The sequence below is a fragment of the Triticum aestivum genome, chromosome 3A (assembly GCF_018294505.1).
Source record: "Triticum aestivum cultivar Chinese Spring chromosome 3A, IWGSC CS RefSeq v2.1, whole genome shotgun sequence".
Lineage (NCBI taxonomy): Eukaryota > Viridiplantae > Streptophyta > Magnoliopsida > Poales > Poaceae > Triticum > Triticum aestivum.
This window is the reverse complement of record NC_057800.1, coordinates 662769260-662795457: the sequence shown is the minus strand read 5'-3', so window position 1 is coordinate 662795457 and position 26198 is coordinate 662769260. Positions and strand designations below refer to the sequence as shown.

Below are 26198 nucleotides of genomic sequence, written 5' to 3'. Positions count from 1 at the left end.
CAGATTCTGGCAAAGAAGGGCGTGCTGATCCTACCGGACATCATGGCCAACTCCGGCGGAGTGATGGTGAGCTGCTTCAAGTGGGCTGCTGGGCGTCCAAGAGGCACTTGACCTTGCCGGATCACGCTACCATCGGCGTAATCCAGGCCGGATCTGTGGAGAGCCCGGCGTAGCACCGTCACAGGTCCATATCTCTTACTCTACCTTATTCCTTGCAAGTTCACGGCTTTGCATTACTCTTCAGTTCTGGTTACTAGTTTGAATCTGTAAAAGTATCTGACGAAGCACATGAGCTTTATACAGTGGACATGTAACTAAATTCTGAATGTTGCTTCCTTATGCTTAATGGAGTAGGTGGGCAACTCCCTTTTGTCTAAGATTTTATAAATATTATTAATTGACTTGATTATTTGCTAGTCTGTGATATCTGTATTCTGTAAAACAGGTCATGACTGATTCTGCAATTGCTGATTAGTTTTTTTTTGCTTCCAATGCTTTGTTAGATTGATAAGGGCCGGAGCTTCAATGACAAATCCACTATATTCAGCACATAGCCCAACTCAGCAGGCACGAGCCATGTCGACAGTCGGGGTGGCACTCGGGTGCATGCTCGCCTTGACAGTCATCAAGGTCGCAATAGAGTCGGTGGAGGCTGTGCTCGGCGACGCTGAGAGAGAGTCTATCAAGCATAAGTCCATGCTGTTGTGGCTGAAGTGACTTATGGATGCCGACATGCTTGAAGATTTTGAAGATGAAACCGACCTCAACCTGGTATGGATTCTGTCGATTTGGTCACTATCAATGTTGATATGAATGATGTTGTTTAATAACATAATACTATTTTTAGATAATGAACTACATCTAAAACTTTTTTTATGTAGTGAAGTAGATATGAACCTCACTGTTGGAGTTGATCTTTGAGTCGATGTTAAGTAAAAGCTACATGTACTTGTTGATGCCAAGACCGCCATTTCGTTCCTAAATGTCCCTGACTTCTTATGTTTCACCAATAGTAAGCTATGTCAACAAATATCATGATTTGATTGAGGGGAAAGTGAAGTAAAACTAGTCTGTTATCCCAAGTGTAATATCAGTTTATGCACTATTTTTGTCAAGCACCTAATTTAAACTAGTTTGTACTGCCATCTCCGCCCCTTTCAAGCCTTCCATGGTACTGACACACTGCATTGTACCTCTTGCAGTGCAGCCACGATGAAGAAGAATAAGATGCCACATAACATGAGATCGATGCAAAAGCGCATAGAAAAGATAAAAGAGGACCGTGAGGAGCGGCAAGGTCCCGACATCCAGGATACAGCAGGATATGTGGAGGAGGCAGAAATCATCTGGAGGACTGATGATTGCATATCTTGGAGCAGCAGTTATTTCCCCCTCCTTTTGACTATAGTGGTTGGAGTCAGTAGGTAGTGATTAGAGTAAGTAGGTAATACTTTTCATTGGAATATAACTTGCAAGTTGATGGATTCAGAACCTTTGTGCTATGAAATACAGTTACAGTAGGAGATTCAGACACTGTTCTTGTGATTGTGCCACTAGACTATTGCCATTTCCCATTAAAATTAGTTAGGAATTTTGTATATTTAGGCGCTGTATGCCACCGTATTGAATGGACATCTTGGAAAACCAAAATTGGCTCAATTTGGAAGGATGGTTGCTTTATAAGAATTTTTTGCCTGCTTTGCACGCGTTGCCACATGTGCATTCCCATGCCTCATCCATAATCATTGTCGACAAATATTGCAGTCGCCTTTAGCATGGAACAGAATAAGTATGGCCCCTATTTTAGTTCTCTCTGTCATGTTCGCGTGCACAACCTATTTTGCCAATGAGCATGTTTAGCATCTGTTTGTTGGTTGCCTGGTTGCCTGGTTCTTATTGTTGTCCTAGTTGTCTAATTTTTCTTATTGTTGTCCTAGCTGTCTAGTTAGTACCAGAACTCTGTTAGAGTAAAGCTAGATGTGACACCTGTTACGGTATTGTTACCCAACAGACTTAGGCCTAGATTTATTAGTTGTAAATTTGTTACCTCAATGAATGGCATTACTTTCGAAGCAAAACACGAGCTGCAATGTACCAACTCTTGTCCAGATGTCTATATCAGTATAGAAATGGTACATGGTGTTCCTGATGCTATTCTTTCTTCTTTTTTGCAGGAGAGGCTGACATTTGACAATACGGTTCTGTGTGTGCATTGACTACTGGTGCTGCAGCCTGTAATTTTTCTTGTGGAGTGGACCGAAGTAATCCATCAAGCTAGCTGCATTACTGATTCTGTTCCTTTTGCTGGCGAGGTAATAATGTCCCACTCAACTCGTGATGTGAGACATAGTAGTGTAACCATGATATTTACATCATTGGTCATGTGTTCTATATGCTATGATTTTTCTTCCTTAATTACCCTGCCTCAGCCATAATCATCATCCACTTAAACCAGAACTGTATACTTAAAAAAAGAGCCAATGAAAAGTCAAGCATTTAGATGGAAATAAGCATACAAATAAAATGCAAAAACATCAGAACATAAGTGTAGCCTTTAATTCAAAGAACATGCTATGAAGATCAATCATTTGGAACTGCCCTTGAAGTGCCTCTCCGTGTAGCCCATTCATGGCTTTACGAATGGGCTGGACACGGCGTTTGATGGTTTGCGCTTGCGTCTTTTGAACTCCACTTGTTTAGCGATAGTCTTGGTGTCAAATTGTTGTTTCACTGGATCACTTGGAGGGTAATTCTTCCTCGGGCATCCACGTTTACGCTTTGGGGCACCGGATGTCTCTGGTTTTTTTGTAACATCAGGGTTGGTGACAATCGTGACATCGTCGTCTGCACCTTTTCGTTCCTCTGGAATGCTGGCTTCGTACTCGTCCCTCTATAGAGGAAATAGTGGTGCGTTACGTGCAATCATGAAAGGTAGGAACTACATGACATGAAATGCTAGTTGTGTAGAACTTACCGTTATAGGATTCTTGTATGATTTTTTCCGAAGCTTGTTGCAATCCGAACGCATCAGGCTTGAACATATTTTCCAGCTGAAAACATGTATTTCTGCCTGAATTAGATAGCGATGCATAGGTTAGGATAGGGGTGAAGCATAGGTAGTGCATGATTTCAAATGTAATTTAGTGTTTGGCAGACCTGTGTGAAATTCTCGGTAATTTTATCTCCGTCCCATGTCAACATGTATTTGAGTGTGTACGCCCCACAGGAATAACTGTGATGTAAAGTTGAAGTTAAGTATTGTAGTGTATGTGAGGAATCATGTAGCTGCCTATACGTACCCATCCGTTTGTTGTGGTATGTTAGTATAGCAAGTGGTTTTCCACGGGGTAATATTGATGGGTTTAGGCGGTGTTACCAAGCCATCCTCGATCGCTTCGTTGATACACGCTTGAATGGACTCCACCTGGTGTATGAGGAGTAATTCAAGGGATTGCATTAGTGCTTTTAAAAAAGTGTCACATGATGGTAAGAGGCAACAAGAGAGCAAGCTTACCAGTGCAGTTTCCTTGGCAATGTCACGATATGCTTGGTTGGAGTTTAGGACCTGGATCTCTTCTTTGTCTAAATTAAACACGAGTAATAACCAGTGCATGATGTGCACATTCATTGGGACACGTACCTGGCAGAAAATTAAAGCGGACTCAATTTAGGGAAAATCAAGATATACAATTAAACAAGTCAGGAAACATGCATACCATTCTGCGTCCTACAAATTTCCTTGCTACATTAGCAACATGTGGGCTTTTGCATCCCATTGGAATACCCCCAAATTCACCTAGTAAAATTCTGCTTTCTACGGTGGAAATGAATGATGTAGCATCAGTTGCAACATTGCTAATGTGTGCATATGCATTAATAACCTGCAAAATTTGTAGTCATGTAATATGGCACAATTTAGAATACTTGATGTAGATTGCAGTATATGGGCCTTACGTCATCGATGAAGAATAGTTTGCTAACATTTGTCTTGAGTTTATGAACTGTTAGCACAATGTCTTTGATGTGAACTACCTCAACAAGGTCGTGACTTCCTCGGATGAAAAGTGCAGCCTCATAGTCTTCATCTGTCAATACGTAATCATTGTTGAATACAGGCTTCCGTGGTGGGATGTCTTGGTCCAACTCCTTGTTTTGCACCACAGGTTTTGCACTTTGTCACAGCCCTAGATTTGGTTGTAACCAGTTGCACAAGCATTCATGCATCATGTATATACTTATGAAAGTTGAATTGGGGAAAGTGGGAAGCCTCAGAAGTCTTTTACAAAAATGATCAACATTTAAAAAAATTGTTTCAAATAAACCCAAGAAAATGTTCCTGTCAAGCTATAAAAATATTGGCAAGAGGTAAAACTCAAACCAATATTTTTGGAGTCTCAGAAATATTTATTTTGGGCCTTTGAATTAATTCAATAACTATTTGCATTGGATATATATTCTTTATATAATTAATATATGTCCAATAATTCTAGAAAATTGTATGTGGTTTTGTATATATTAGTTCTAGCCACATAATTATTTTCAGGATTTTATAAAATGGTTTGGTGTTAAAACTAAAACCAAAACAAATTGCAGAAAAGAAAATAGAAAATAGAAACTAAATAAAAGAGAGAGAGAGAGAGAGAGAAGGACTAACCTGGCACTTACCTCGGCCCACCTACCTGTGCGGCCTGCTGTTGAAGCCGGCCCAGCCCAGCCACCCCCCTGCCAGTTGTCTTCCTCCTCTCGCCAGAAGGCAGAGGAGAAGCTAGCCACGGCGCCGCGGCGTGCCACGCCGGCAGCTGCCTGCCTGGCTGTTCCCTCGTCGCCCTGGACTCCCTCTGCGACGCCACGCTACCCCCCTAGACCCCCTTTACGCTCTCGCACTCTCCCTTGCCCTCGTCCCCTTCTCCGTCTCTCTCTCACGCGCGCGACTGAACACAGCCGTCGCCGCCGCCGAGCTCCACCACGGCCACTGCCTCCCCCTCGCTCCCTGGACATGCCCAGGAGCTCCGCCACTTTGTCCTCTACCTCCTCGAGGAGCCACGAGGCCCCGGACGCACTGCAACACCGCCACTGCCGCCGCCCTCTTCGTTCGGCCACCAAGATCGCCGGCGATCTCTCGTCACCACCAGCCCCTCCCCGAGCTCGCCGAGGCCACCTCTGAACTCGCAGTGAGCTCCTCTATCGATCTCCCTACTCCCGTGCCCACTAGCTCATCGTAGCCCTCGTTTCCGTCGAGACCGAGACCTCACCGGCGCCGGACTTGTCGCCGTCGTCGTTTTGGTACGCCTCCGTCCAAACCGAGCGTGTCACTGCACTCAGTGCATCCCCAGGAGCAGTTTTCACCCACCGACTCCTCCTCCCATGCACCATAACGCCAAACCCGCAGATGCCCGAGCTGCTGCCGCCGCTGAACCTCGTCGCCGGCCACTTTTCCGGCCACCCCAGCTCCTACCACCACCCCCAATGGATGCGCCTCACTCCCAGGAACCCGTAGGTGCAAACCATGGATCGAATAGTGCCCTGTAGAGCATTTCCGAGCCGCCGCGCCGTCTCTGTCGTCGCCGACGGCTAAACGCCGGCGACCCCTGACCCGTTGACCGGCATGGGTTGACCCCACTGCCCGGTTTGACCTCTCCCTCTCTCTCACTGACTTATGGGCCCCGCCTGACTAATTACTCTAGTTAGCGCTAATTAGCTAGTTAGGTTAGTTACTACAGTCGCTGACTAGTGGGCCCAGGCTAGTTAGTTAGGGCTAACTAACTTAGTTAGTTGACTGGGTCACTGACCAGTGGGTCCCACTGGTCAGGTTTGACCTGGTCGACGCCTTTGACCTGCTGACATCACCTTGATGTCATGTTGATGCAGTAATACATTTTGTGGATTTAGTTTAAATTATAATAATTCAGAAAATTCCAGAAAATGCCCAAAACTTCTAAAAATCATAGAAAATCAACCGTAACTCCAAATGAAACAAATTATATATGAAAATTTATCATAAAAATTCAAGGAATCTGTTTATGGCATTTTCATGCATGTTTGAACAATGTTTGTCCTCTGTTTTGGACAAAACAAATAAATGGCATTTAACTAATCATATATGGAGTTTGAATTTGAATCTTGTATTCAAACCAACTTCATTTAGTTGTGTTGCTAATTGCATTAGCTCAATCAACAACATATTGCCATGTCATTATCATGCATCATGTTGTGCATTGCATTGATTGTGTTCCTTCTGTATTGCCAGTGATTGTCCCCTCTCGGTAGACGCTGCTCCGACGTTGTGATCGTTGACACTGATGAAGACTCAATGTTATCTTCAGAAGTGCCAGGCAAGCAAAAACCCCTTGTTCATTCCGATATAATCCCACTCTCTCGCTCCGGCTCTCTTTTACTGCATTAGGACAACAATGATTCAACTGTTACATGTTGCGGTAGTTGAACCCCTTTCCTCTGCATGACCTGTCATTGCCACAGTAAATAGATGAAATCCACTAGCATGAGTAGGAGTTGTTTGAGCCCTGATGTGCCTACTCATTCATGCTTGTTTGTCATGCCTGCTATTGCATAGAGTCGTGTCTGGTCTGGTTCATCGGGGATGAACCGGAGGTGTGTAAACATGTCCTACAGTGTGTGAGCTAAGTGTGTGAACACGATTTGGTAAAGGTAGTGGTGAGAGGCCATGTAGGAGTACATGGTGGGTTGTCTCATTGAAACCGTTCTTAGGAACTGAGTTCTGTGTTTGTGATCCATGAAACAGTTACTACCACGCATTGGGCCCGAAACCAATGGACCCTCTCGGCTTCTTGATCACCCTTGTCCTCTGTCCAGGAGTCGCAACTAGTTTCTGGTGTTTATAGGATATGTGTTGGCGGCCGTGCGTAGCGCTGACCCTAGGGGTGGGCTATGTTGCGGTAGATACACTGTGGCCGGGCATGCCGGGCGCCCGTTTGGTGTCTCGGAACCCTATACACATCGTTCGGGGCCGTATGTGGAAACCTCGGCCGGACTCCCTGCGGATGGAACCTGGATAGGCGATAAACCTGGACTAGAGACTTGAGTGTTTAGGTAGGCCGTGGCCGACACCCTCGTTGGGCTTCCGCTTGAAGGTTGCCGAGTACATGTCGTGTAAACGGCGGTAAGTGGTGAGAGCGTGTGTGAAGAAGTACACCCCTGCAGGGTTAACATCATCTATTCGAATAGCCGTGTCCGCGGTAATGGACTTCTGGGTTGCCTATAACAGTTCATAGACAAGTGAAAGTGGATACTTTAAAATGCGCAAGATAAGTGTGAGTGCTATGGATGGCCTTCTCGTAGGGAGACGGGAGCGGATCCATAATGGTGTATTGAATGGTGAATATGTGGACTCATGTGCGCCACCTCAAAAGAGTTACTTGCAGTCGTAGTTTAATATAGCCACCGAGTCAAAGCTGGCTTGCTGCAGTCAAACTCCACCACCCCCTTTATTGATACTGATGCATATGTAGCTAGTTCTGATGTAAGTCTTGCTGGGTACATTTGTACTCACGTTTGCCTATTTTATGTTTTGCAGAGAGACGTCAGTCTCGCTAGTAGTTCCGTGTGGACTTCGATGTTTAGCTTGATACCTCAGCTACGATCTTGTGCCCTCGGCAGGATCTGGTAGATAGTCAGGCTTCTTAGCCTTTTTCACTTATAGATGTCTGTACTCAGACATGTTAAGCTTCCGCATGTGCTTTGATTTGTATGCTATGATTGTTGGGTCATGAGACCCATGTTTGTAATTTCTCGCTCCTCGGAGCCTAATGAATAAGTACTTGAGTTGTAGAGTTTTGTTGTGATGCAATGTTGTATGTACTAATATCGGGCATATTGTGTGTATGATTGAAATGCTTGATATGAGTGGGATCCGACAATCTAGTTGTTTATCCTTGGCAGCCCTTCTTATGGGGAAATGTAGTCTAGTGTTCCTCGAGCCATAGTAGTCCGCTACAGCCCGGTTCACCGGAGTCCTGCTAGCCTAGCACTACTGCTCAGGACACTTGACTGGCGGCATGTGTTTCACTTTGTTCCTATGTCTGTCCCTTCGGGAAAATGTCACGCGGTGATATCCGGAGTCCTGCCTAGCCTGCTACAGCCCGGGTTCCCCGGAGTCCTGTTAGCCCAGTGATACAGCCCGGAATCACTCGCTGATGACCGACATGCTCGATGTGATTCATGTACGCCTGTCTCCATAGGTCTGTGCCGCTTTGGGTTCATGACTAGCCATGTCGGCCCGGGTTCTCTGTCATATGGATGCTAGCGACACTATCATATACGTGAGCCAAAAGGCGCAAACGGTCCCGGACCAGGTAAGGTGGCACCCGTGGGAATACCGTGCGTGAGGCCGCAAAGTGATATGATGTGTTACATGCTAGATCAATGTGGCTTAGAATCGGGGTCCTGACACACTAGGTGTACCAGCAGAAGTCTGTGCTTTCCATGCGTCAAACCCAAGAGTTGATGAAAACTTGCCATTGCTTGGTTGCTCTTGTTCCTAAAATTAGAAGTTGGTCAATGAACAAAAATTAGCTCATATTAGCAAGGTGATGGGCCATAGTTATCACCTGTACGTATGCATTCTTCGTCGTTGATTGTTTGTTTTTTTCACCTAGGGATCTTAGTTCCTGTAACATGAAATGCATAGAATGAAAATATAGGAAGTTATGGGTAAAATTGATGTTGTAGTATCACTTACCTGGAGTTCCCTTTTGAGGTCTCCAACTTCCCTTTTCAGGTCTCCAACTTCGTCCTCCAGCTTGGACAACCTAGGTTGAGTGGCAATTTTACCCCTTATGTTTATCACGTCTTTGGTCACGGTAATTATTCTTTGATCTAATTTGTGCTCTACTTCTACTACTTGTTTGACCAACTTTTTCTCTAGTTCTGCAAATAGATCGTTATGTGTTTGAAGTATCATGTCCATCTGCATAAAAGAAATGTCAACTCGTTTTGTTCGAAGAAAAATAAGTATGGTTCGGTGTGACCTTTGTTATGTTATTGAAAAGGATGTGTCTTCGAGCAACTTACTTGGTATGCTGGTCATTTGTAATGTTGGTTGTGGTCGATAGATAGCATCTTCATGCGCATGTGTATCTTTCTTGGTATGCTGGTCATTTGTAATGTTGGTTGGCTCCAGATCGCCGATGCTCATGACAACCTTTGAAAAGATATAAAGAATCGGTACTAAGAAATAAATATAGTAATTAAAGAAGTCAAGTCTAGAAAGGTACCAATCCGTTGTATAGGCCTCCTTTATCATAAGCCTCGGTTCTTATTTTACCTATGGCTTCATCCCACCGTGCCATTAGTGGATGGGGTATACGAGAATACAAAATCGATCCAGCATGGACATGTTCCCAATACCAAAACTATAGGAAACATTAGTACATCAATGATAGAGATATATGCATCATACGAATAATAGTAGAATGACAACTAGTGTCGTAGCACTTACTTGGAGCAAAGCTAGATTTCCTTGTAGATTGACTTGATCCTTATAATTAAAAGTATTGATGGATGTTAGCAAATGGTCCAGTGTGAAACATCCCCAGTTAAATTTGGGAATTCTTGCGACGTCTTCAACAAGGACAAAATATTTGGAGTCGACATAATCCTGTACCGTGGGTGCTAAAATAATGCCAATAGCATACAAAACAAACCGCCTGATGAAATGATCATCTGGAGTTTTGGAGGCTTTAATTTTGTCCTCAAGGTCACTCAGCTTAAGTCTTCCATCTGTTTGATAAGCCCTTAACAAGTTTGCGTCTTTTGGTTTTCCCATTTCCATATATATATATTTTCCCCTCTATTGGAAGGTCCATTAATTGATAGACATCCGTTGGAGTTATAGAAATGTCCTTACCAGCAATGTGAATACTCTGCATGTCGTGGATGTAGCTCTTCGCTAGCAGCACCAACATAATACGTCGGAGGGACACTGACTTCATCTTTGTTAGCCCTCCAAGACCAGTTTGAGTGCATATGGCCTTTAAGTGCTCGTCATCTAATCCATCAATCATTTGCGCGAACCTTATCGGTGAGCACATTAACCTCATATTTGCATGTTTCACACTGAGTTCGTCCAAAAAAGCCTGAAATACGTGTAAAGGTAAAAGAACTATGTGTTTTCAAAGATTTTAACCTAACTGGGAAAAAATATACCTGATTGGTTATGTCTGGTAATTGCGTGTTGGCACAACTTGTTGGAGAACTGGCCATTCCTGGAAAATATGCACAAACAGAGACTGGGTCAATTTAGAGAATAAACATAAGCTATGGGGTTGTACCGTACTATAATTGTTCCACTTGTTTCTTAAAGAGCACAAAATTACTATGATAAGCTATTTAATTTATTTATTTCTTTGTTACTACCTCTCCAGAGGTGTACGTTTACCACACAGATTGATCGGTGATTAATGATTACTTACTAAATTTTCTCTACTATCGTTAATATGAACAACACGTGGTATGTATTGTATGATTCTGCCATTTGATATTTATATACAAAGTTTTGGATTATATTGACCTCACTGTTGCCTAAGGGGTGTAAAAATATCAGGCGTTCTAACCGTGATGCGAATAGGTGGATGAAGAGGAAGCAGTACCGTCGTATCGCATAGGCCAGGTGGGTGGTGGCCGCTGGCTCCGATCCCCTGGGTGGCTGGGTGTGGCTGGAGGCTCCGATCGCGCCCGTCAGGAGGGTGGCGTTGGCATTCAAGCTGACTGCGTGTAGTGTCCATGGAGAGAGTTCGATGCTGGCGACGAGCATAGAGAGGCGGATCACGATGCTGTGGACGGAGGAAATTTCAGAGAAAACCCATAAGATCTCATGATGGGTTCATGCACAGAATAAGCGGAACCCATTCTTTGGTTTTAAATCATCTCATGTGTTGCCTTAGTTCTAACTGATGACATGAGCCGACATTCTCACCTTCAATCCAACGTGTGGATGCAGAACAAGCAGTGACGTCGTATTCCGTAGGCCGGATGGGCGTTCGCCGGCGGCTCCGTTCCCGTGGGTGAAGACGGCGGCTCCGTTACAGCCGGTGAATAGGGCAGCGGCGTTCGATGGGACTGGCGTTGGAGGAGAAGGTCGCGCGTGAGAAGGCGCCTGGACTAGAATATGAGTGGAGAATCAGCGTTGGAGCCGGCTAGGCCAGTTGGATCGGAGGTTGTTGCAGATAATGGAGAGGTGGGAGCGGAGTTTGGGAGGGTCGATCATTACGAGCGTGATAAGTATTAATCCATCGACGAGCCAAAAATTGGATGGCGCCTTTAAAGTCGGAAAGAGGTTGATTGATGAAACACCATTTCTTTTGGCACGTCATTTTTTTTTGAATCTGCCACGTCTGTTTTTGGCTTGAGCGCGGGCTCAGGCGATCTCTTTGGCCAAACTAATTGTGTGTTAACATTTTTTCCATGCTAATATGTGTCTCATTCATATCATAAAGAACAATGTACAAGTCACGTAAAGACCGACATGACAGAACTGAAAAGATAGCAGAACATCTCTGAGCTTGACATCAACACCTGTGACCTGCCTCCGGCACCACCGCAACAGCCATCGAAGAAAAGAATGTTGGATCACCTCCTCACCCGAGCGCGATGCGCTCCATCATTGTGAGAACGGGGCATTCGAAAGAAAGCATGCCAAATTCATAAGTCATGTGATGCCACCGCTTCTAGTATGATGGTGGCCTCTCTGTTGTGACCTTGATACATTCCCCGCAAACCTTTGGGGCAATTTTTCCATTGCCACTGCACTACTAGGAAAAGGCCTACTAATGGCGCACCTAATTTGGCCATTAATGGCGCATTAGTGGTGCGCCATTAGTAGCACGCCATTAGTATATTTTACTAATGGCGCACCACTGGTGCGCCATTAGTATCTGATATACTAATGGCGCACCCTAGATGCGCCATTAGTATATACAATAGTGCGCCATTAGTATGCCTCCCAGGGGGCCATGTATACCCAGGTGCTTTGGCATACTAATGGCGCACGACAGCAAGATGCGCCATTAGTAACTTCGGCATACTAATGGCGCATTGTTTAATGATGCGCCATTAGTATCCTTTGGCATACTAATGGCGCACTATGATGTGATGCGCCATTAGTATGAATATTAGATTTTTTTTATTTTTTAATTTTCTGTTTTTTGCACAGGTTATAAAATGTATAATTGGACAAAATATAGACAGCACACATCAACAACAGATTCATCGAATACAATAGAAGATTAGTCTCTGAATACAATTCATCATTTTAGTCTCCGAATACAAGTCATCATATTAGTCTCCGAATTGAAAAGACCGAACAAAGATAGAACATTATATTACAAGTCTCGAGACCGCGAGTTTGTCTTCACATTACAAGTTGATATCGATCATCTAAACTACCATCACATAGAAGAGAGCTGCGGTCATCACGATGAGCATCATCATGATGAAACTCGTCTTCATCCGGTTCCTCCAACGCTCCCTAGCCTCTCCCACTAGATAGCGGGCGTATCTAGATTTGGCCTCGGCCCTAGTGGCGTACCCTTTGTAACTGTTACCGCTGAATCGGTGAACCTGTCTCTGACACTCCTCCCAGTCGTCGTAGACTCCGGGAACCTTACCCTTGTACACGACATACCACGGCATCGCTATGCAGTAGCCAAACGAAACGTTAGTACCAATTCACAGACAATACATAAGCAATATATAAGTATGCAACAGAACGATCGGAAGAGAAAAGTAAGACATTAATAGCATCGATTACATCTTAAGTTGAACGACTCTCGAAACCAAAGAGACATACTGCAAGTTCATTAAAGTTTAATTACAACATGAGCCAATCGATGTTTCAGAACTAGACACAGCATCACTGCTTTCGACTTGACTCAAGGGACCGGAGCGTGGATGAAGCCGCCGTCTATCGTGGGAGTCATGAAAGAACAGGCGTTGTTAGCCTGCATTTGTAGGATTGTGTCGATGTCACTGTTGGACGGTTGATTTCTGAGGTAGAACTGCCCCGCGGTACGAAGGACATCTTGATGGATGATTTCCGCAAACTCCGACTGGATGCGAAAGAATTCTTGTCTGATGTCCGCGTCCTGGATTGCTGACACGCTCGCGGCCCAATCTTTGAGTCTACTCGGTAGCAGAAGTTGATGATGGTCCCGTACGATCGCCCGCATGTGATGGATGGCGTAGTAGGCACCCTTCTGACCGCCAGGCGGCTGCTTGACGCAGCAGAACGTTGTATTGTGGGAGAACACGTGCTTGCCGTACTTACGAATAGGCTTGGTGAAGGTGCCTCCAGATTTGACGTAGCCGGGGAGAACATCATCAAGAACCTTCTTGACATTTGTGTAGTCTACATTCGACTGACGGTCCGGGTCGAAATACGTGGCCATGGAATATTTGGGGCTTAGGAGGATGAGCGTGCAACCTGTGTCACTGCAGAAAACACGGAATGTTAAAAGAAAAACGATCGAAATCTAAGAATTCATATGTTACGGGGCGGTTGAGGGGAGGACTTACTCAGGAAAGTAAGGCACGAGGAAGTTATCCTTATCTTGGTTTGCCAGAATGACGCCTTCGAGGTAAGAACTCGCGACTTGCCGGTCCCCAGCGCTGCCCAAGATCTTGGCACGCATGTAGAAGGGGTCGACTATCATGATGTCCGGGGTCTTGTCGCGAATGATCCGCATCTCCATACTCAGCGAAAATAGCCGAACGAAGGTGTAGTGCAGCGGATGAAGGTTCAACATAGCGTGGATGTCATCAAACCGCAGGACGATTGTACCCCCGATGGAGTTATCCACAAAGCCCTTGCCCTCTGGCACCTTGGCCGCGAAAACCGGGTATGCCACATCCTTCTCTCCGAGACGCCGCTTCTCCAAAGAAAGAACATTATCATGCAGACTCCGCATAGCACCGGTTGCAGCATCGAGCATATTTCTCGGTAGCGTCGGCCTACCCGCCACATGCACCCTCCTCGAGATATCCTCAGGTGAAGGTGGCCCATCCTGAGCATGGATCATACTCGGTGCCGGTTGGCCCGCACCCTTGTTAGTCTTTCTTTTGCGTGCCTTCTTCTTCTCCTGTAATGGGACCGAGTTCTGCTCACAGACCGCCTTCTTGAGTGTGTTGGGGCTGATCATATTTCGCACCTCGCCTATCTGAGGCTCGGTGAAGTCGGCAGCTGGAGGCGTCTCCTGAGAGCTGAACTGCAGACGACGCCTGTTGCAACTTGGCTTCTCCGCGGTACCAGCTAGATCGCGCACGTCTTTTGTTGGGTTGGGTTCTTGAGAAGGAGGCCCCATGAAGTCGCCACCGTACCCATGATCGGCAAAGTACTGATCGATGTTGGCAAATGTATCGTCGTCGTCGTTCTGATCCTGTGCCATATGCATGTTTGGATCCAGTGGCATAGGGATGTCCGGCACCATTGCGGCGGTCTTGCCATGGGGCCGACTTGGCGCCGGCACGACTGGCGGTGTTGTCTTTGGGGTGGTGTCCCCCGCCCCCAAACAAATCTGGCTCTTCGGCCAAAGCAGGGGCCAGCTCAGGCAGGCGCTGACGGTCATCACGTCATCATCGTCGGCCCCGACGGGTCGAATCGGAGGTAACAACTCGTCGCAGCCTGGCAGCACCCGAACCAGTTGAACCTAAACAAGTTGGGTGGCATCTGGGTACCGTGGAACAAGGGGTTGCCCGGTTGAACGATTTTTCCCTTGGCGACATCGACCAACTCGTTGTTCACGAAGTGTAGGAGAGTGCACGGAACGTCGGCGGCGCCCTGCGAAAACATGTAGGGCGTCAGGGATGCCCAGTCAAAGGCAAGGAGATGAAGTCCTCGGCCGAGAGAGGCTTAATTAGTTACCGTGATGATGGCATCGAGCTCAGCTAATGTCGAGGCACCGCCAACGGTGGGCGTGCAATTGACGGAGGGGTCGATTGCTGCAGAGGTGCCGGCCGACGTACACCCGGGTGCATTAAGCTCCCGTGCCGGCGTCGGAGACACCAATGCCGCCTCCGCCGGAGACACCAATGGCCCCGCCATCGCGTTCTGCGAGTTGATGGCCGTGAAGCTCCGAGTTGTTGTTGCACTTGCTCTTGGACAATCTCCGGAATCCGCGCCACCTGTGCCCTGAGTTCTTGAACCTCGCGCGCCTGGCTTTCCGAGCTGGTCTTTTTCTCCTTTCGCCCACCAGTGTTATAGTATGACGACCATTTTGTCGACAAGCCTTTGCCGGCCACACGACCAGCTGACGTTGGCTTACTGAGCTTATCCTTGTTCTTCATTACATTCAACGCCCTATTTAGAGTGGTGTCCCAAGGGTTGCTCTTAGTCGACCCAGCGCTACTGCTTTCAGTCGCCTGCGGAAGGAATGTGAACCATTTAGAAATTTGGCTTCATTAATTAGAATGCAACCATATGGAGCTAATTACGCGGGGGTGTATTCCTTACCAGAACAAGCTCAAGCGCCTGGTCTTCGGATCCGTGGTAAGCTCCTTTGTTTTCGGGTCCTTCTTGTACCGGGCCCTGACAAAGTTCCTGGTCTGCTTGTCACCGTATTTATCGAAGAGGGGCGGTAGGCCTTGCTCGACACGGTCCGCCTCTTCCTTGTCCCATATAGGCTCCGCCACTCTGTAACCGCCGGGACCGAGTGTGTGTTCCCCTAAGTTCAGCTCCCGCATTTCTTTCCCCCACTTACTTGATTCGGAGCTTGCGGTGCTCGAGCAATTGATCTTGAAGTCGTTGTAGTCATCTTCGGTGATCGAAGGATTTTTCTCCTTGATCTTCTCATAACTCTCACCTTTCTCGATCATTCTCTTCACATTGCTTTTCCAAGTAGACAGGGTCGTGCTCATCTTCGTGAGGGCAGCATTGTTCACTTTATTCCCTTTGAGGCTTGTGTTTTCAAATTCAGCGGGGAACTTGTATCATTCGTGCAGCTTCGTGAAGAGGAGGTTGCGCAAATTCCCTCGGTCAGGATGCCTGAGGTTCTTGGTGTTGATCGAGACGGTGCTCCGGAGAATGCACCCGAGCTGAAGCGAGTACCCCTTGACTATTCGTTCGGGCGCCGTTGGATTCCCGTTGGAGTCCACTTAAGTAACTTCCTACTTGAGGGTGCAGAGCACGGTCGGGCGCCGGTCCTTCCGTTGCCTCTTCGGTTGGCTGCCATCTATGCGTGCGCCGCCATCATCAGTGGTGGCATCCTCGGCGGCACCTTCAGTGGTGGCATCAATGGGGTCATCCTCGGCGGTACCATCAGTGGTCTCAGGATCAGTGGGGAAGGCGGCGTCCTCATACAAGTGAGGTTGTTCCTCCATCTCCTGGGATAGCTCCCAGAATTTCTTGCCGCCCGAACCCCCGGCCTCATCGTTGTTGGCCATGTTTCTCTATAAATAGGAACAAATTTTGGTCAAAAAGTTGGTTATTGTCAAGGAACAAGATCATGGTCTCATCATTTAGGGTTTGTCGACACCGAGGCATCCTAAAAGCTAAGCTTTTATCATTGAGGGTTTTTCGACGCCGAGGCACCCTAAAAGCCTAAGCTTTCATCATTTCGGTTTTTATCGACACCGAGGCACCCTAAAAGCCATGCATTAGTCACAAGTACGCCAGGGCACTTGATCCTACTTAATTAACTACTAAGATACCCCGGCCCATGCATTAGTCACAAGTACCCCATATGTCCTATTTTTAGCAAAGTCATGCTAAAATTCACGGAAAATTTCAGCATGACCTTTGCTGAAAATAGGACATATGGAGTACCCGAATTTGTCGGAACGGAAGTTAATCGACATTCCAGCAAACTCAAGGGCCTCTCGGGTGTACAAGGCAAAAAAGGACACGATGGTCGGAGACATGACCTTTGCCTAACAGTTCTGAACTCCTGCCAAAACTGAACACAACACTGCATAACAATTCCGAACTTCTGCCAAAGCATCTTGCCAGCTAGTAGACCAGCTAGTAGACCATCATTTGTCAGGCCAAATTGAGGCCAAACAGAAAACCAATGTGGCCATGGCACAAAGTCCATGACCCAGAACAGGAGACATCTGAAACTATACAACTATACAAGCCTACACTAGCCTACACTAGTATTACCACAGTATATATATATTGCTGTGAACAATCAGGCCAAAGCACATCCAAAGCACAGTATGCAGGAAAGATAGGCCATCAATATTTCCTCTATGCAAATACAATGGTAGCATCCAGAGGGCAACAACCTTGTACTACTACTTGACACAATCAGCACATCCATATCAAAATTAGTTCTAGCATATATAAGCAGTACCACATAGCAAATTCATAGGAAAACATCATACATTAGCAGCAGTTCATAGCAAAACTAGATGAATGTTTGGCCTATTGATAAAAATCAGCTCGGTTTGCTTGGAATCAAAAAGCCCCAAAGTAGAACCCTTAGCATTATTAGATAGAACCAACAATTGAACCAACAAAGCCCCAAAGTAGAACCCTCAGCAAGATGGAAACGAGGCCGCGATCAGTGCTCTGCAATTATAGAAACTATCAGGGATTGCATGCCAAGCAGAGAGCCAAGATCCTACACAGCAACAAACCAGCTAAACTAGCATTCCACTACTATCCACTAGATTGGATATTCAGTCACAACTGCTACATTTTCAGTTTTTTGAACAATAGATAACATCCTAGAAGATCCCATTTAGTAATCCTATAGCAATAAAAACACCAGAAGCCGAGCAAGGATACTTAGATGGAAATATTGCAATTTATTGCACTGAAATGTTGATCAAATGGCAGGCAAATTTCAGAGGAAATGGCAGGGGAAAACAGAACCTCCAATTCAGCCTATTATAACAACAGCAAGACTTGGAGAAGCAAAAATATTGGTCAAATTCTCCAAACAGAACCTCCAATCCTACTTAAAATATTGGTCAAATTCGAAGATCCCACCCATCTCTCTACGAACAGCAAGAACTTGGAGAAGCAAAAAGCTTTTCCTAGAGCCAAGACCCAAGAACGCACAAAGAAAGACTTTTGACCAAGAACGACAGCCAGACGCGCGACTTGGAGAACCCGATGACAGGGAACCCTGCGCTTCTTGCACAAAGAAAGCAAATTAGCAACAAAACCCCGGGCTCCTGTTGCCACCAACAAGAGCAGATGCGAGTATGAAATTCAATAACTACACCAATTGGAAAGGAGGCCAATGCTACAGCCCCCCTACACCAATTTTTTTAACCGCAAGAAATTTGTTTAACCAGGTCCTTGTGTTGATCTTAGTCCCACACCTTAAAGTCCATAGTATAAGAATATTGTAGGAATCCAATATGACCAATGCAAATTAAAATAATTACTAATGGTTGCTAAAAATAAAAGTTTGGAATCCTTTAATTCCCCTTTTCTCCTTCCATTAATCATATAATTACGATGTACATGTGTGCAAGTAAATATACCTGTCAATATATACACTGTGATGGTTATAGAGTGATTGTTGAAAGGGGAAAAATGGCTGAAACCAAAAAAACAATAAGCCACCTGTCACATAGGTGCTACCAAGTTTAAAATGCCGTCTAAATATTTGCACTTGAGACCAGGTGCCAAGTTTATGTATACACAAGTTAAATATGTATTATTTCCGTCTCAAAATATAAAACACTTTTGTAAGCTAGTTTAGCTTATAAAATGTCTTATATAAAACACAAGCACTACTAATATGTTTGCAGCTTCATAGATGTCTGCTGAACACACATCAAGCAAAACATTTTTGTTTCGTTTGCCCACGGTACTGTACTCGATTGTCTCCTGAGCATGAAACAACGAAGCCACATAGCAATGTCTGCTGCATTGTGTATCTCACGAATCCGAGGCTACAAAATTTGATGATCTCCCGGTTGCATAAACGAGCAAAACGATCAGCCCCCCTACTACGATCCGAACCAGTCAAGAGGGGGAGAGGAGGAGAGGGGGAGAGGAGGAGGGGGAGCTCACGGGGGCCGTAGGGATAGGGCAGTGGGGCGCGGGGAGGATGTCGGGGACGAGGTCCGGGTGGTGGTGGTGCTCCGGCGACGGTGGTGTGGACGGGGCGGCGTCCGGGCAGCGGGGTCGCGTCGAGGCGGCGGGGCAGCGTCGAGGCGGCGGGGCAGCGGCGTCGGGGCGGGGTCGAGGTGGCATCGGGGCGGCGGGGCAGCGTCGAGGCGGCGGGGCAGTGGCATCGGGAGAGGAGAGGGGAAGGGGATCGAGGGCGAGGGCGAGGGAGAGAGAGGGGATATGTTAATTTGGGCCGGGGAGGAAATATGGATGGGGGCGGCACAATACTAATGGCGCACCACACCTCCGTGCGCCATAAGTACATCCATACTAATGGCGCACCTCACCGTGATGCACCATTAGTAGTTTTTTTTCTTATAGCAATGGCACAATACTAATGGCGCACCACCCCTCGGTGCGCCATAAGTACATCCATACTAATGGCGCACCTCACCGTGGTGCGCCATTAGTATTTTTTTATAAGACAGTAATAATTTTTTAAACTTGTTTAAATCATAACAGTAATATTTTTTTATAAGACAGTAACAGTAATATTTTTTTTATAAGACCGTGGAGCGGGGGAGGGTGCGCGGGGTGCGGGGGGTCGGCGGCGGCAGTTGAGTAGGGGAGGGGTGCGGGGGGTCGGCGGCGGCGGTTGAGTAGGGGAATCGAGGGTGCGGGGGGTCGGCGGCGGCGGCCGGTGGACCGGGGGGGGGGGGGTGCTCGGCGGCGAGGGGGACCAGATCTGGCGAGGTGGGATAGCGATCAAGATGAAGGGGGATCGAGATCGAGTGTCCATGAAATTTAAAAATATTCATGATAGTTCAAAAAGTGCCCATGAAATACAATCGAGAAATGAAGGCTACGATTTAAATACAATCGATCTTAGCTATCTATTTGTTCACAATCTTCTTGCCCTTCTTTTTCGCAAATGGAGTTCTTCTGTGGAACGGACGTCCTTTAGGTAGGGTGGTCCTGCTTCTTCTTGTGGTGTATGCTGCTACTTCATCATCGTCGTCATGTTCGATCCTCGGGTCGCCGTACTTGTCGAAGTCTTGCTCATTGGCTACTCCATCCATTCCGATGATCTTCCTTTTGCCTCTCCTCACGACAACACGACTGGGCTTTGACGGGTCGGTAATGAAGAAGCATTGGTCCACTTGGGAAGCCAGTACCCATGGCTCATTTTTCACGGTGACGTTTGCGCCCGCGGTCTTGGATTTGGCTTCGGGTATAACCATGGTGGTGAAATACCGGTCTTCTTTTAGGATGCTCTTGGCCCATCTGACACGGAACATCGGGACCTTCTCTCCAGCGTAGCTCAGCTCCCAGATCTCCTCGATCCTTCCGTAGTATCTGTCCTTGTCGTTACCGGTGTAGGATTCCATCGTTACCCCGGAGTTCTGATAACCATCGCTCTTCATGTCCTTGTCCTCGGTGTAGAATGGAGTAACCACGTCTAACTCAAGTTGATCCATCTTGGCTTTCTCTCGGGCGGCAGCTCTTGCGTTATCCGTCTGCTTGAGAAGCAGCTCTTGAATATGAGGGTCCTGCACCCAGCCCATCGATGGTCCAGCGTCGTCTGCTCCGCCGGCATCATCATCTTCATGATCATGCTCGTCGTCTGCTCCGGCATCTTCCTCATCATCATGTCCTGCATCTTCTACATGATGACTGTGTACAGCATCACCGTCATGATCATCTCCTGGGGATTCTTCGTCTTCTCGCCCGCCCGAGCCGCGGTGGTTGTCTTGCTGCCCTTCCTCATTTCTTGCCCGGCCCCCATGGACGACTTCGTAGTCATCTTCATCACCTTGCCACCGATAGCCATCCATGAAACCACGCAAGAGCAGGTGGTCCCGCACCTGCCCGGATTCCGGGTCCGCAATAAGGCTCTTCAGCTTGCATCTTCGACACGGACATCTTATCTCCGTCTCGTTCTTTTGAAGCATCTCGGCCTTCGCGGACCTCAAAAACCTATTCATGATGCCTTCGGTCATCATGCGGACCATGGTCGCCTGCGGGGTAGAGAAAAATGATATTTTAGAACCAAGAAAAAATTCGGCATGACTTTCCCTAAAAATAGGACCAAAAAGAATGCTTAATGCCAAAATTCTCGCCGAAACGGAAATGAATCAACATTCCGGCAAAATATTGGCAACTATCTCATTTCAAATACCGGTACACCTCCAAACACAAACACATATGCAACACCACGAACATACATAGATCTAGCTAGGCCATAAAAAGTGCATGTGCACATTGTTGTAGGGAGAACAACATAAATATAGCTTCCCCCTTACTTACCTATCAAAACAAGGTAATTTAACCACTTAAATTGAATGAATCTATGGTGGAAATGAGGTGAAAAAGAGGAGGCACCCGAGACAAGGAGGAGGTGGAGAGAATGAAGTGGAGAGAAAGTGAGTGTGGGTAGGAGAGGCTGTCCAAAATATCTTGTTGCTGCCCACTTACTAATGGCGCACCAAACCTAAATGCACCATTAGTAATCCAGGTTACTAATGGCGCACCTTCTGGTGGTGCGCCATTAGTAGTTTTGCAAAAAAAAAATACTAATGGCGCACTGTCCCACAGTGCGCCATTACTAGTTTAAACTAGTAATGGCGCACGGTGGAACAGTGCGCCATTAGTAGTTTTGCAAAAAAGGGAATAAAAAATATAATAAAAAACAACATTAGTGGCGCACTTTCCGGCGGGTGCGCCATTACTAGTTACAACTAGTAATGGCGCACTGTGTCTGGATGCGTCATTAGTATGTTTGAACAGGCGCACTAGTTAAAAAAATTGATACTAATGGCGCATCCTGGGCCAGGTGCGCCATTAGTAGTTTCAACTCTAATGGCGTATCAGAAGATGGTGCGCCATTAGTATATACTAATGGCGCACCGCATGTCTGGTGCGCTATTAGTGTCAATCCCATCTATAGCCCTTTTTCTAGTAGTGCTGCATGCAATCAATTCATGCGAGCATTCTTGGAAACACCCTTACCTCTCCAATAGCCAACAATTTCTTTGTGTCCTGCACATTTGTTTCTCTGAGATACTCTGGTCCAAACTTACCCGGATCCCTTTTAGCACAATGGGTCATCAGAAAATGCTATCACCACGAGTCATCCCTAAAAGCATCTTCAACAGATTTTGCGCGCGGCGGTGCGCTGGCTCCGGCGGCCGCCACGAAATAAAGGGCGCCCGAGCCGCTCCAGCAGGCATGCTATATTTCAGTTTTTTTCTTTGATGAACTGCGATTCAATACAGATTTGGTTGTGAGCATACAAATATGGAGATAGTTCGACACATAGCCTGCTTCTACGATACACTTCTACGATACAAAACTACTACTTCTCTTCATTCTTCGACTCGGACTCTGCCTCGGTGATGTCCTCCTCCGACGTCTGAGCGTAGGCGTCAAGGAACCGCTCGTCCCGGGAGTCCCAGGACGATGCATCTCCTAGCGCGATGTTGTATTTAGCGATTGCCTTCCGCGTTCGCTTGTCCTCGCGATAGGTGGCTCGCTCCTTCCTTCTCTCCTCCCTCTTCGCCCTCCTTTAGGCGAAGAACTGTTCCTCGTCGATGATGTCTTGTGCGAAGCGTTGCCTCCACAGCGCCATGCCTTCCTCGTCCATCTAGGCCAGGCTAAGACGGCGCTCCCGCCTCCGGTTTTGCGACGATCCTCGTCGGTGACAAGCCGTGGGAAAGGCGCCAACTCATGTGCCCGCTCCCACGTCGCCATGTCGGTGAAGTTCATGTCCCAGCGGGACCATCGGAGGCGCCACGCCGCAGCGTCGTACGCACGGGCGCCATCCTGGGCGGTGTCGAAAGTTCCGAGGCCGAGGCCCACACCGCCGCCCGACCAAATCGAGGCGGAGTAGGTGCCGGACGGACGCGCGGACGCCGCGGTAGCTCGAACCCTCCCCGGCGGCGAGGCGGCATGGTGGCGCGGTGGTGTCGTGCGCGTTTTTTAGCGCGGCTGTTGGAGATACTCTAACGAGTAAGATTTATTGGCTATCATCACTATGTGTATACCGAACCCAAAACTCCTGACACGCAAATTCTATAACGGTCTTTCTCGACCCTGACTACCGGTACTGGTGGGTGTTTCGGTCTACGACTACCCGTAGTGGTGAGTCCTAACGGGTAATGCATGTAGTTGTCCGCCATCCGCTACAGTGTGCAAAAGAAATGGATTTTTTAAAAGTTTCTTTTAAGTGTTTTTTTAGACAAAGTTTCTTTTAAGTAACAAGAACATTTTGTTATTTCAGATTTACGATATTTGATCCACGTGAGCACAAAAGCCCATATAGTACTTAACAGCCCAATCCAGATACGTAATAGAATTGCCCATATACTTGCCAGCCCAACTTAGCAGCCACGTAAGTAAACCAAATCACAGACGCAAATCCCATCGGGAGCAGTTCATCAGGCGGCGGCTCCCTCTCCTCCACGCCCGGCGACGTCCTCTCCTCCGCGTCCGGCGACCCGGTGCTCCGCAACCGAACTGTATGTACACCTATGGTGTTTCCCTCCCTCTTATTACCAGTCAGATTCCATTAATACGGCGGATGCGGACGGTGCCGCGGCAGCCGATCTGCGGATCCTTCTAGTGGCACATCGCATGCACTAAACTAAAATACAGAAATCTAATACTTTCTCTAAATTGCATGCTCGTACAAGACCATGAAATGTGTTAGTACCAAATATATTGTTGTAATTATCTGTTAGGTTGACAAAACAAAACTGAATCCATACTCAATGTGATCAACCTTTTTTTGTTAGATGGTAAGTATTGGATGTAGCAGTATGGGAGTTAGTAATTTGATCTATATAGTGCACCTAGGACCTAGCACCAAGCACTCCATACCTTCAGTTCGGCCACATTGTGTTGAATAGTCACAGTTTCAAATTAAAAGATATTTCAATTTTCAAACATATTGTAACTAGCACTGTTCTGTTGATTTCTATAGGGACCATGGATTCAAAGGCACGGCACAACTGTGTGGATGATGATAAGTACTTGCATCAGGCGCGTCAAGAGATGGACAAGAATATGCAGCGGGAGCAAGAGGTGATGGACAAGAATCTGAAGCAGGAGCGGGCAACCGTGGACCGCATGAGGAAGGAGGAGCGTGCAGCCATGGAACAGATGATGAAAGAGGAGCGTGCAGCCATGGATCAGAGGTTGAAGCATTTCCATGACGATATGGACCTAAGGTTGAAGCAGGAGCGCAAGAACTTGGATCACGCTATGCAGCTCGAGCGTGGCAGGATGGAATTCAATATCATGCAGGCGCGTGCGAACATGGACCTTATGTTGAAGCAGGAGCGTAATGACACGAATCACAAGACCAAGATGGAGGAAATCCGCATGGAAGGGAATATAATGCAAGACCGCATTCTACAACTCGAGCGTGGTAAGATGGGCTTCAATAACATCCAGACGCGTGTGGGCATGGACCTTAACTTACCACATGACCGCAATGATCTGGATTACAAGGCCAAGATGGAGGAGACCCGCATGAAAGGAAATACGATACAGGACCATGCTAATACATGCCTGAAGGTACGTTCCTTTATTTACTAAGATTATTATTCATTATGTTATCCACACACAAGGCAAAAATCAGTTTGTAACCACAGCAGGCTCAGCAGGATGACAAGGCCAAGATGGAGGAGATCCGCATGAAAGGGGGTATGATGCAAGACCATGCTAGTATAGGCACGAAGGTAAATTTCATTATTTACTTATTATTCATTAAATTATCCACACACAAATCAAAATCAATTTATATCAACAGCATGCTCAGGAACAACAAGACATCCCTACACCAGAGCAATATGTCTCATCAGTACCTCTACATGTAGAACAAGAGATCTGTACACCAGAGCAATCTGTCTCATCCTACGTAAGTATGTTTCACAAATGGTATGCACATCCTACGTATGAACACTTTAATATTGTGCAAAAACGGATGTCAACGAGCCGTATGTAGGTAGTTGTAATGCAATTTATTGTTCATGTGGACGAAGAACTTTCTCATGTTCCTGAAGCATACCACAACAAGAAACCTGGTATGATGACAGTACTTGAACCTGCCAAGGTGGACTGGCAGATAATGGTGAAAAATTTGCGTTACCATGGGTACAAAGGGGAAGCAGATTTGTACTACATCAAGCCTGGGTGCGTACCACCAGAAGGAATGGTAAAGATGTCAGGCCAGCATGACGTCGATGAAATGTTGCACACTTTAGAAGGGATAAAGAAATGTCATTTTTACATTGTGAAGAATTGTGCATTCCCAGATTATAGCGACGATGACATGTCTGAACAGGTTGGTTATATTGCCAAGTTCCTACTTATTATTTAAAAAAAGGGCCACATCATTTGCATGTTGACCTAAATACCTTTCGTATGCATATGGGCAGGACATGTCCGAAGAAGACATATATGCATGTGGGTACATGGATATCGGCAAGAGGGACATGGGAGAATATGGGTCATCGCCCAAAAGGAAGAAAATTGCAGATAACAATACGAAGAAAGCATTGGATTTCGGCAGCAGTGATGAGCCTCTTCAGTAGGCTTTTGGTTTTTCTACAATTTCAAGCTTTGGAGCTGAACTATTGTCCCAATTAGTGTTTGCATTATTTTCGATCCAACAATAACTTCATTCAAGTGACAATTGTGAGACTGTTTACAATAATAGGCTTTCAACTTTGAGTTGTTGCTCAACTTTTAGATGAAAGGTTCCTTTGATGCCCGCACACTTAATTGTGGCTTTTACTATTTTTGCATTGCACATGCTGCACTAGTCCAAACCAGTTTTATATTCGTAACATCAATTAAACGACCAGTTTTACTAAGAATGTCACTACATTTTGGATTGATGCAAATTTTCATAGGCACATTTCATGAGACGGGCAACGAGTATTAGCTTAAAATTTTGGTGCAATTTGTCAAAATGCATATTTTCCATCATTAAGCCAGAAATGATCACCTATCAACAAGCTTAGGATAAACCCCAACATGAAGTCTTCAGTGCTCCTTCCGTACAAGCATTTCGGGCGACAACAATGTTCATTCGCATAAAAAATGAGTAGGACGACTCGACCAACTCCAGTTGAAATAGTGCCATGTAAGACCA

General features: G+C 46.4%; 1 protein-coding gene across 6 annotated transcripts; it reads left to right on the top strand.

Annotated features, from left to right (window-relative positions):
- LOC123063054 (uncharacterized) lies at positions 1 to 25753 on the top strand. 6 transcript variants are annotated; one of them, XM_044486786.1, is made up of 10 exons: positions 1 to 184; positions 504 to 771; positions 1203 to 1444; positions 2175 to 2312; positions 8756 to 8837; positions 24021 to 24616; positions 24694 to 24780; positions 24852 to 24959; positions 25047 to 25385; positions 25480 to 25753. In XM_044486786.1, exons 6-10 carry the CDS (start codon positions 24026 to 24028, stop codon positions 25633 to 25635), a joined length of 1281 nt encoding a protein of 426 aa, XP_044342721.1. In that variant the 5' UTR covers positions 1 to 184; positions 504 to 771; positions 1203 to 1444; positions 2175 to 2312; positions 8756 to 8837; positions 24021 to 24025; the 3' UTR covers positions 25636 to 25753. The 6 variants fall into 6 exon arrangements, 1 of the variants encoding a protein (XP_044342721.1); XR_006430045.1 differs by lacking the exons at positions 24021 to 24616; positions 24694 to 24780; positions 24852 to 24959; positions 25047 to 25385; positions 25480 to 25753 and adding an exon at positions 10604 to 11429; XR_006430047.1 differs by lacking the exons at positions 8756 to 8837; positions 24021 to 24616; positions 24694 to 24780; ... (1 more) ...; positions 25047 to 25385; positions 25480 to 25753 and adding an exon at positions 10604 to 10622.
- Positions 25754 to 26198: the final 445 nt, after the last annotated feature.

Coding starts and splice junctions, on each gene's coding strand:
- LOC123063054 (XM_044486786.1), top strand. CDS start 24,026: ATGGATTCAAAGGCACGGCACAACTGTGTGGATGATGATAAGTACTTG. Junction 24,617..24,693: donor ATGCTAATACATGCCTGAAG/GTACGTTCCTTT, acceptor TTGTAACCACAG/CAGGCTCAGCAGGATGACAA. Junction 24,960..25,046: donor AGCAATCTGTCTCATCCTAC/GTAAGTATGTTT, acceptor AGCCGTATGTAG/GTAGTTGTAATGCAATTTAT.